General features: G+C 33.1%; 2 protein-coding genes and 1 long non-coding RNA gene across 4 annotated transcripts; 2 read left to right on the top strand and 1 right to left on the bottom strand.

The window, feature by feature from the left end:
* Positions 1-179: 179 nt before the first annotated feature.
* LOC107942071 (quinone oxidoreductase PIG3) lies at positions 180-2,555 on the bottom strand. The gene is made up of 6 exons (XM_016875714.2): positions 2,113-2,555; positions 1,762-1,941; positions 1,283-1,364; positions 1,092-1,199; positions 855-1,013; positions 180-613 (listed from the first exon to the last, which is right to left on the bottom strand). The coding sequence occupies exons 1-6, from the start codon at positions 2,362-2,364 to the stop codon at positions 417-419; spliced, it is 978 nt and encodes a 325-aa protein (XP_016731203.1). The 5' UTR covers positions 2,365-2,555; the 3' UTR covers positions 180-416.
* A 112-nt stretch (positions 2,556-2,667) lies between these two features.
* Positions 2,668-3,881, top strand: LOC107942075 (uncharacterized). 2 transcript variants are annotated; one of them, XR_005919537.1, is made up of 3 exons: positions 2,668-2,885; positions 3,030-3,134; positions 3,477-3,881. It is a non-coding gene; the product is annotated as an uncharacterized lncRNA (long non-coding RNA). The 2 variants fall into 2 exon arrangements; XR_001695754.2 differs by having other exon boundaries at positions 3,030-3,881.
* A 3,153-nt stretch (positions 3,882-7,034) lies between these two features.
* Positions 7,035-9,980, top strand: LOC121202927 (endonuclease 1). Its single transcript, XM_016875717.2, has 8 exons — positions 7,035-7,244; positions 7,329-7,509; positions 7,597-7,704; positions 7,791-7,930; positions 8,343-8,438; positions 8,522-8,586; positions 9,183-9,256; positions 9,665-9,980. The coding sequence occupies exons 1-8, from the start codon at positions 7,131-7,133 to the stop codon at positions 9,787-9,789; spliced, it is 903 nt and encodes a 300-aa protein (XP_016731206.1). The 5' UTR covers positions 7,035-7,130; the 3' UTR covers positions 9,790-9,980.
* The last annotated feature ends 393 nt before the right edge of the window (positions 9,981-10,373 follow it).

The following is a 10,373-nucleotide window of genomic DNA, read 5'->3' as shown; positions in this document are numbered from 1 at the left end:
TAGGCTTGCATTGGTGAAGAGCAGTGCTCGGTACCTGTTTCCACCGCAAACCTCGGTGACCCTTGCCCTGGTGTGCTGAAAACCCTTGCCATTGAAGCTATATGTAGTGACTAAAATCCCATACCACCTTTTTTTTTTCTTCATATTTATAAGTTTTGAGCTGAACTAAATGCAATTGATAACACAGAAACTAGTTGATTATATCTTTTCTCAAATAAGTGCCACTTCAAAGTAATAAAAAAATTTCAGAACATATCAGTTTTTGACTTTTGCATGATTTTCATTTTCGTAAAAGATTAAATTAGGCCACAAGGACATCAGGCAAAATAAACTACATATACATGATTCATAAGTGTCTCATTTTATCATAAAATACAAACCATTTCCCCTCTAGAAGACAAGGCCCTTACCAGCAATCATGGAACAAGTAGTATCTTCCCGATATGTTCACTACTTTCCATGAGCCGATGAGCCTCCCCAGCCTCAGATAAGGGAAAAGATTTGTAAATGATAGGCTTCACCTTGCCTGCTGCAACTGCAGGCCAAACATTCTTCTCCACTTCACTGACAACCATTGCTTTGTTTTCGGTACTTCTTGGTCGCAAAGCAGCTCCTGAATACAAAAATATCAATTTACATAAATCTATAATAGTCTATGATCTAAAAAGGGCATGCTTTCAATATGCCCACTACAGTCGTAATAATTTTAGCAGCAGATGCAACATATGTAAACATTACATGAAACTACGAGCAGTACAAATCTCTATTTCAGAAAAATGAAAGCATTGGGAGAGGTGGGTGAATCAATGGAGATGCATGTTCTTTGTTTTTTTTTTCTTTATGTTCTCTATTACCTTGCACCGTGAGGCACTTTGGAAGTAAAGTATTGAGTTTAATTTCAGTGACCGCTCCACCCTGGAAGCCAATAATAAAAAGCCTTCCATCAAAATTTAAGCTGTCGAGGTTTCGTTGAAGGTAGGATGCTCCAATGCAATCCAGAATTACATCAACACCTGCCATGAGACATTCGAGAATTTAAATTGGCTGTGTAAATGCTGAGAAGATGTAACTATAAAAACTCGGGACCGTACCCTTCCCTCCAGTTTCTTCCTTAGCACGTGCAACAAAGTCCTCTCTCTTGTAATTGATGCACACATCAGCTCCAAGTTTCTTGCAGAAAGCCAATTTTTCTTCACTCCCTGGAGATCAACATGACCACATCTAAATATAAGAACAAAATGAAGACATGAAATTTACTACAGAATCAACATTGCAGGTGGACCTGCTGTAACCAATACTGTTGCTCCTTTGTTCTTAACGATCTGAATTGCAAAAGTGCCAATTCCACTAGAACCGCCATGGACCTGAAATTCTAATAGCAGTCAGATTACATCTTGAGCGATGGATGGGATCATATATTATATAGCTACATGAACAAGTCAGGTCACGAATCGAAATGTTTGTTATGGTCTCTGTGGATAAATGTCAAGACAAAGAACTACTAATTAAACACTCAAGTACTTGAACATGGACCTCGCACCTAGAATATACTAGAATGAAACTCTAATCAAAAGATCAGCTGACGACTCGGTAGATATTAGAGGCGAAATTTGGCACATACTGCTCGATATACAAGATCCTAAGATAATCAAAGATGACCATTTTGATTATCTGAGATTACACTAGTGATTCAATGATGCAGTATCGAACTAGGCCGACATTGAATGATACATAGACAATTTAGTGGATATAGAGTTTTACCAAGAAAGTCTCCCCAGCAGATAAGCGACTCATCATAAAAACAGTGGACCAAACAGTACAAGCAACTTCAGGTAAACCAGCAGCATCTTTGAGTGAAACACCAGGTGGAATTGGTAGTACATGTCCACCATGAACCGCCACTTTCTCAGCATATCCACCTCCATTAAGAAGAGCACAGACCTGCATATAATATAACAAGCAAAACCCATTGAAGTTCCATCCCCATAAAACATAGCACAATCCCAATTTCACCAAAAAAGAAAAAAAGCGGATCATGCATGTAAAAATCACACCTTTTTTCAGTAAACCCACATGAAATATACTTGCTAAAAGTGGGATTTTTTGGATTACCTGATCTCCAACTTTCCAGCGAGAAACATCCTTGCCAACAGCTTGGATTGTGCCAGAACATTCAAGACCAAGATAAGGACTTGCACCCTTTGGAGGAGGGTAGGAACCGTTCCTTTGGAAAGTATCGGCCCGGTTTAATGCGGTGGCTTCTACCTTGATGAGGATTTCATCGTCTTTGATCTCTGGGTCATTTACTTGTTGCAATTGCAGCACCTCTGGGCCACCTGCTGTAGTTATCACCACTGCTTTCATGTTTGTTTCTTTCAATTCGACTCTGTAATTGTTTGATTGATGAAAAAAATGGGTTACCAGCAAAAATGTGAAATAAAAGAGAGCTTTATCCGAGTAAAAAGTCCATTGACATTTAGATAGAGGTAGAGGTGCTCATCTCCTCGCCCGAATTTGGGAGGATTCTCGAAATATGTACTTGGGCAGAAAAAGAAGCCTGTCCCGTTTAGAAAACGAGTCGAACCTCGAGTAAATTTTTTTGGCCCAAGCCCGGCCCGGCCCGGCACGGATATTATTAATATATATTTTAATTTATTATTTCATTTACCTTTTACGTTTCCCATTTCCCCGTCCCCTTTCAGACTTCCCTCCTCCCTTTTTTTCCCTAACCCCTTCCCTCCTCCCTTTTTTTCCCTTTTCCACCAAGAATGCATTGATCATTGGCTTGAATCACATAAAACATGCCGAGTTTGTCGTTAAGAGTTAGATGTGACTAGTAAATCAATATTAAATCCCTCAAATCTCTAAAATCTCAAGTTTTACAGGTTAGAACATTTCCCCCTTTTTGTAATATTCTTTACTTTTTATTGATTCTTTTGTTTCTTTTTCCTGTTATGAGTGATTTATTGATTGTTTTATTATGTTTGTTTTGATCTGATCTTATCGTTTTGGTGATTGTTGTTGAACAGGCGATTGGGGATTTTGATCTCAAAGAGTTCATCATGTTTAATCGACTGTTCAGGAAACCTAAGCAGGAAACAAATGCTCTAACCACGTTAGATAAATTAAACGAGGTGTAGTATTTGATTTTCTTTTTTTTTTCACTTTAATTGGGAAACCAGTTATTTATTTTTGTATTTCTCTTGCTTTGTTCGGGTTCAAAAATTTGAAAATTGGTGATTTCGGTGTGTTGAATTCAGTAGTCATGAGTCATGACTCGTTAATTGATGACTGGTTATTGCTTTAGGAATTTGCTTGAAGGAATTGAGTTGATGGCTAACGGGTTTATGGAATTTTATGATAACTCCTTGTTTTGAATTCTTATATTGTTTGATTACATTTCGGAAGTGTTGTTGATTTGTTGTCAGTCGCTAATGAGCAATAACATTGAAGTTGAATAAAAATTTCATACACAGAAAGGAAGAAAGATAATTAAATTACTTGGCTAAGATGCACGAAGAGAAATTTATCCGCCTAGTAGATCAGTCCTTCAGAAAATCAGACACTTGGTGGAGATGGGGTAGTTATTTACTTTGGTTGACAACTTGGACGTGAAATTTTTGCAATAAATGTAAAAGTTTTCTGACCCAAAACTGGTTAATATATATGGAATTCATTTGTTATACATAAAGAACAACTTATCTAGTATTGTTATTTAGTTGAAGAGAAGGGTTTCAAAGATAAAAGGAATGAATATCTCTTTTATCGTGTATACATATTCCTTGCTGATCTCGCTAAAAGTTGATGCTATGATGGACTGTGATCTTTTCTGTATTTAGAAGTTTGGTTATATTGATTGTGTATTAGGGATAATTTCAAAATTTTAAGAATCTTAATTTTAGTGATTTTTATTTCGTCTGGTGCTGCAAAATGCAAATTGCAGTCTGTATTCGTTTCCACTGAATGACTTACATTGCTTCTTTTCTACTTTTTTTTTTTAAATTTTAAAATATTTTTAAAATATTTTTTTATTTTTTTAAAATAATTTTTTGGTATTTATTAAAAAATGGGCCGGGCCCGGCCAGGCCAGGCTCGGGCTCGGGCTTATGAATGTTTTCCCGAGTCGGGTTTGGACAAAATTTTAGGCCCATATTTCGGGCCGGGCCCGGGCCTAGTATCCGGGTTGAAATTTTTTCTTGGGCCCGGCCTGGCCCAGCCCATGAGCACCTCTAGATAGAGGTGCCGGTTGCAAGTAAAACTATCACTTAAGCACAAATGTGTGCAAAATGAAATAAAAAAAATACCATCCGTTGTCTCGTTAAAACTAGTGTAATTGATAGAATAATTTGATAGGCTTGTTATATGTATCATATTGTAACGGGTATGAATTAATTTTTGATATTAGAAATAGAGCCAAAAGCAGAAATGTTATTTAAGGATTAAAATTAAAATTAAATTTTTATGATTTTACTATTTAAATAATCTATATTTTTATTATTTTCAAAAGATTAAATCGAATTTTTATTAATTTTAAGAGAATCAAATTAGTTCAGGTTGTAAAATTTAAGCTCAAATCTATCCAAAATGGGTTGAGTTCATAAACACTTCTATTCATAAGTATATCAACCGTCAAAACTAACATAATTAATAATTTAAATATGTTTTCAATCATTCTGAAATAGTAAACGATCATCAGATAAGAAGATGAATATATCAAAATATCGAAAATAGCTAAAAGGGAGTGAGTTTCAACCAGCTTAATGAGAGAGAATAATAACAACATAATGGAAAGGCAACGAAACACCATTCCTATCATATCACAGTCGGCTTGGGTACTTCATATCAAGGAAGATTTCAACATAATAATGGAAGGTTTAGGAAATTACTAGTGCTAAGGAATGTTTTGGTAATAGCAGCCAAAAAAGGCATCTCACGTTGTGCTCCCAATCACAAAGGTAGATTAATAGGGTGCATCTTAGGATAGGAAGAGCTGTTCAATTCATTGGTCTCATAAACCACTAATGGATGATATCAACACATTGAAGGACCTAATTCAAGTCATTGATCGGTCTAACCTGGAAGATGACACCCTAAGGTGGACGATAAAGAAAGCTAAGGCTCTAATTCATCAGCACCATCCATAGTTTTCCTTAGTTTAGAGCTTCGTTCTTATTTCTTTTGGATTTTCCTTTTTCTTTTTATATATTTTGATCTTTGGTTAATGTATCTAAAAAAGTTGTTTTATCGACTTAACCATCAATTTAGACATTAAAAATCAGTTTAAATCTAACGTACACAATATTTAAAACATGTATATCAAATTTTAAATATGTATGTGTTGATTATATGGATAGTTTAGATATAGAGTTAAAATAACATTATTAAAAAAATTTAAGAAAGTTAGTTCCTTTTCTTTCAAAAGGAAATAAATTAGATCAAAATTATCTACGTAGTAGGTATTCACGTGTTTGTAATTTAATCCAAGTGATTTAAATTTTTTTATTTGTCATATTTGAGAATGCATTTTAACACTTAAATTTATTGATTAGCTAATAAGAAGACTTGACTCATAGGATACTAATATTTTGAAAATTCGATTAGAAGAGAAGGCAATTTTTTTGTATTAAAGGCTGAGATAAAAATTATAAAATTTTATATTAAAAAACTTAAATTAAATTATTAGTTTTTAAGAAGGGCTAAAATTGTATTTTTTTTCCATTTAACCAAGAGACTAAAAAGGCTTAAAAGATATAAACTTTTGGAAAGCAAAAATAAAAAAAAGGTTAAAATATGTCATAGATTTTTGTATTCTTCACAAATTTAAAATTTAATCCATGTACTTTTATTTTTAGGAATTCAGTCCCTCTACTTTTCAGATTTTAAAATTCATGTACAATTATTAACACTGTTAATTTTTGACTTGACATTTAAAAAAAATTACATGGACATTTTAAAAAAAAGTACTCATTTGGTGGCAATATAACTAAAAAAATTGACATTGTAATGAATCTGAATTTAACAAAATTTTAACAACATTAACAGTTAGATCTGAATTTTAAAAACTGAAAAGTATAGGGACTAAATTTTAGAAATAAAAGTGTAATGATTAAATTTTAAAATTACGAAGTGTATAGAGACTTATGACATATTTTAAACTAAAAATTTTCTATTTAACCAAAAGAAAAAAAACGCTAGAATTGATTCATTAATTTTATGGACCGGCTAAAATTTTTTTTTCTTGAGATTATATTTAATGTACTGTCAATACATGAAATCTGTGAATCATCAATATACCACAGTTCGTCACGTTATTAATGTATAAAAAAAAAGTTGAAAGAATTTTTAATAAATATTTAAAATTTTATTTAAAAATAATTAAAAGTATTTGCAATTCATTTAACGAAGGGACAAAGGCCCTTCTCCTAGCTCCACCCCACCCCTACTCCACCACCGAGTTTGGGACCAATTTAGAATTTAAACTATAGTTCCAGGACATTAGTAGAAATTAACACTAATTGGAAGGCACCCCATTATGGAACAATCTTTGGCGTAGCAACTTTCATTATCCTGACCTGAAATTCACACGTAAGCGAAATTCAACTCACCCATAACTCGATGCAATTGCTTACAAGTATCAACTTAAGGCCATACCGATGCATTCCTTTCCTTTTTGATATATATATAGGGATAATTATTTGACAAATATTCGGTGAATTTTTTTGGTTTCACAAAGTTACGAGGCTAACAAGTGTTTTTAATTTATATTTAAAAAATTATATAGATTTGTAAAGTTAAAACACTGTACTGCCTGTATATATTGAAACCTTATATAAAATATTACATACAAGAAACTTACGTACACTAATCATTCATCCCTTTTTTCAACTCTTCGAAGACAAGGAAATTAACAATTAATTAACTCTCATGTTTATCATTGATCTACTTTACATCACATATACCAGAATATGCTCCCATTTGCTTCCATGTGAGGTCAACCTTTTGGTAGGTAACGTGAAAAACAGTCGGAACCTAAACGTACACACAACGACCACATGTTTGTTGTGTTATTTATACACATTAAATGAACCCCATTGTTATTGAGTTGCAGGAAAGACAAGACATTGAGGAATATGGTCGTGTTGTGGAGGTTGTCTTCATTGTTGGTGGCTCTGGCACTGGTCTTAGTGCCTAGAACCCATGGTTGGAGCAAAGAAGGTCATGTTTTAACATGTCGGATAGCTCAGGTACTGTTTGTTGAATTGCTCTTTTGGTACTTTTTTGTGCTTTGATTAGTATTTGATGGACCGTGTATGGAAATTTTGGTATAGGGTCTTTTAGAGCCTGAGGCTGCATCAGCTGTTGAAAATTTGTTGCCTGACTATGCTAATGGAGACCTTTCGTCCCTTTGCGTATGGCCGGACCAAATCCGGCATTGGTATAGGTATCGATGGACTAGTCCACTTCACTTCATCGATACTCCGGATGATGCTTGCTCGTATGAGTATTCGAGTAAGCCGAAAATCTCAGCAATGGTTATAAAATGATAATTTGAATTGTGTCTAAATGATGCAAATTTGGTCATTTTTGTTTTTTTAGGGGACTGTCATGATACTCATGGTGTGAAGGACATGTGTGTTGCTGGTGCAATCCAAAATTTCACTTCACAGCTTGAGCATTACAGGGAAGGAACATCGGATCGTCGATGTAAGAAAATCATATTGACTCGTCCGCGATTCGTGTTATCGATTCTTTTGAATTCGTTATCGAATGACCTGTTTTGTTCCTTGCAGATAACATGACAGAAGCCTTGTTGTTCTTGTCGCACTTCATGGGAGATATCCATCAGCCGATGCATGTCGGTTTTACGACCGATGAAGGCGGAAATACCATTGCAGTACGCTGGTTTAGGCACAAATCCAATCTGCACCATGTGAGTGTCTCTAGTTAAACTAATCTTATAGCTAAAATAGTGGATTGCATTTTGCTCCTTTACTTAAAAAATGGATAAATTAATCTCTATACATTAGATTAAATAGCAAACTGGTCCTTCTGTTAAAAATTCTATCCATTTTTACTATTAAAAACTGATCATTATACGTTAGAATAAGATATATGTATATAAATGTCTGGTTATTCTGTCAACCATGCTAGTTTTTAAGAGGAAAAAAGGATAGAATTCTTAATAAAAAGAATCTGTTTGCTTTTTAATATAACGTACAGTAACTTAATTTGTCCTTTTTATTAGCATAAGAAGCAAAATACAATTAACTTCTAATACAAAGACCTTCATGTTACTTTTACTCTAACAATATTTATGAAATATTGCAACTGTTTATATATAGGTGTGGGATAGGGAGATCATCCTTACAGCTCTAGCAGATAACTATGAAAAGAACCTGGACAGCCTTCAAGAGGACTTAGTAGGGAACTTTACTGAAGTAAGTTCAATTTAGTCCCTAATTACTATACTATTTCTAGCTTAGTATTGTATTTAGATATTATAATTGTTGTTTTCATATAGGGAATCTGGTTTGACGATGTAGCATCATGGAAAGAATGTGATGATCTTCTTCCATGCTTGAACAAGTAAGCTTCTACCCTCTTTCCAACCATTATAAAACGTAGGCTCAATTTTGACTTTGGTCCTCTAATATATTCCAATTTGAGATTTAGTCTCTATACCTTTATTTAGTCTTTCTACTTTTATAATGCCAGGAGATGTGAAGTCAGGAATTTTGTATTGGGTATTGAGATAAAATTATAAAATTTCAAGGGGCCAAAATAAATTTTTTTTATTAAAAATTAAAAAGAGCTTAAATTGAATTAATATTTTTTAGGAGGAGTACCAAAAATGTAATTTTTTTCATTTAATTAAGAGAGCTAGATTTGCAATTTTTCATTTGATCAAAGAGATAAAAGGATTTAAATTGAATTATTAATTTTTGGGATGAGCTAAAATTACAATTCATTTCATTTAACCAAAAGGGTCAGCTGCCTGCTCCTTGAATGTTAATAGTTAGCTCACATAATTAATAATATTATCTATTTTGGTTAAAAATCTGAAGTGAATTTTTTAAAAAAAATACTCGATCCAAATTAAAATACATTGACTAGATCACAAACGCTAGCATAGTCGAGGAACCAAAAGCAAAAATTGACCTAAACCATTTTCTTGTGTGTAGGTATGCTACAGAGAGCATAAACATAGCTTGCAAATGGGGTTACAAAGGCGTAAAGTCTGGACAAACACTGGCAGGTACGTTATATTATTGCTTAAAGCATTGAAAAAAATAAGGTTAAAATTTTCTATTACTCCTTGTACAATGTATAAGTTATAGATATAGTCCCTATACTTTAATTTGATATTTCCAATCCCTACATATACTTTAAAATTTTTAAAATTTCAATCCTAACCAAAACGGTAGTTATATTCTGTTATTTCACAAAACGTTATACGGTAAATATATTATCACATGCGTAATGTCATGTTAACTTATTATCTCCACATATTACTTATAGAAAAGCGAGTTTCAAAGCTGAAATTTTAAAATTCGAAAAAATATAGGGGACTAAGAATTAACAATTTGGAGAACATGGACTAGGTTACAACTTTACATATAATACAAGACCAGAAGGTAACAGTGTCTTGTTTTTTTGGTTGTAGATGAATACTTCGATTCAAGGATGCCTATAGTAATGAAAAGAATTGCTCAAGGAGGGGTCAGATTAGCAATGATTTTGAACTCGGTTTTTGGTGATTCTCAACAAGGTTTTGCAGCTGCAACTTAAATTTAACATTCAAAACACCAGCAAAAATTGAATAAGCCGAGGGCTTTGTAGCTTTGTCTGATCTCAACTATCATTGATTACTTTTTTACTTAAGTCAGAATGACATTATTTATGTATGTATGTTCAGTATTGATCACCATTCATTTGTACATTGTAACTTTGAACATTCATGAAGGCATTTGTTAACAACATCAACAATAGTATCAACTAAATTTACTATTTTGGCCCTATTATCTCATCTTATAATTTTTTATAATCTCATCAATAAATCGTATTAATTAATAATAATTAATGGTGTCAATTAATTAAAGAGATCAAATCATCTGAATTAAAATATAAAAACTAAATTTAAATGATCTACGTTATAATCACTCAACCATGTATTTATATGTATACTTGTGAGTGTAGTGTATTTATAATAGTAGAGCTTTAAAAAATTGATTCATTTGAAAAAAATAATTGGAATGCTTTATACAAGTGTTATACCAGTGCCTCACGGGTTAACTCTTTTGACCAAAGAAACTAGATGAGACTCCTATAAGCCTAAGATTTCACAAAACTAGACCATTGATGGAACCGCTTTG

The sequence above is a fragment of the Gossypium hirsutum genome, chromosome D10, assembly GCF_007990345.1.
Source record: "Gossypium hirsutum isolate 1008001.06 chromosome D10, Gossypium_hirsutum_v2.1, whole genome shotgun sequence".
In the NCBI taxonomy this organism is placed as follows: domain Eukaryota; kingdom Viridiplantae; phylum Streptophyta; class Magnoliopsida; order Malvales; family Malvaceae; genus Gossypium; species Gossypium hirsutum.
This window is presented reverse-complemented; position numbering and strand designations above follow the sequence as displayed.

Bases quoted from the DNA above. Each gene is read 5' to 3' on its own strand.
- LOC121202927 (XM_016875717.2), top strand. From the start codon at position 7,131: ATGGTCGTGTTGTGGAGGTTGTCTTCATTGTTGGTGGCTCTGGCACTG. The intron at 7,705-7,790 runs GTAAGAAAATCA...TGTTCCTTGCAG, and splicing joins AGGAACATCGGATCGTCGAT to ATAACATGACAGAAGCCTTG. The intron at 8,587-9,182 runs GTAAGCTTCTAC...TCTTGTGTGTAG, and splicing joins CTTCTTCCATGCTTGAACAA to GTATGCTACAGAGAGCATAA.
- LOC107942071 (XM_016875714.2), bottom strand. From the start codon at position 2,364: ATGAAAGCAGTGGTGATAACTACAGCAGGTGGCCCAGAGGTGCTGCAA. The intron at 1,942-2,112 runs GTAATCCAAAAA...TATTATATGCAG, and splicing joins GCTGGAAAGTTGGAGATCAG to GTCTGTGCTCTTCTTAATGG. The intron at 1,365-1,761 runs GTAAAACTCTAT...TTAGAATTTCAG, and splicing joins CTGCTGGGGAGACTTTCTTG to GTCCATGGCGGTTCTAGTGG.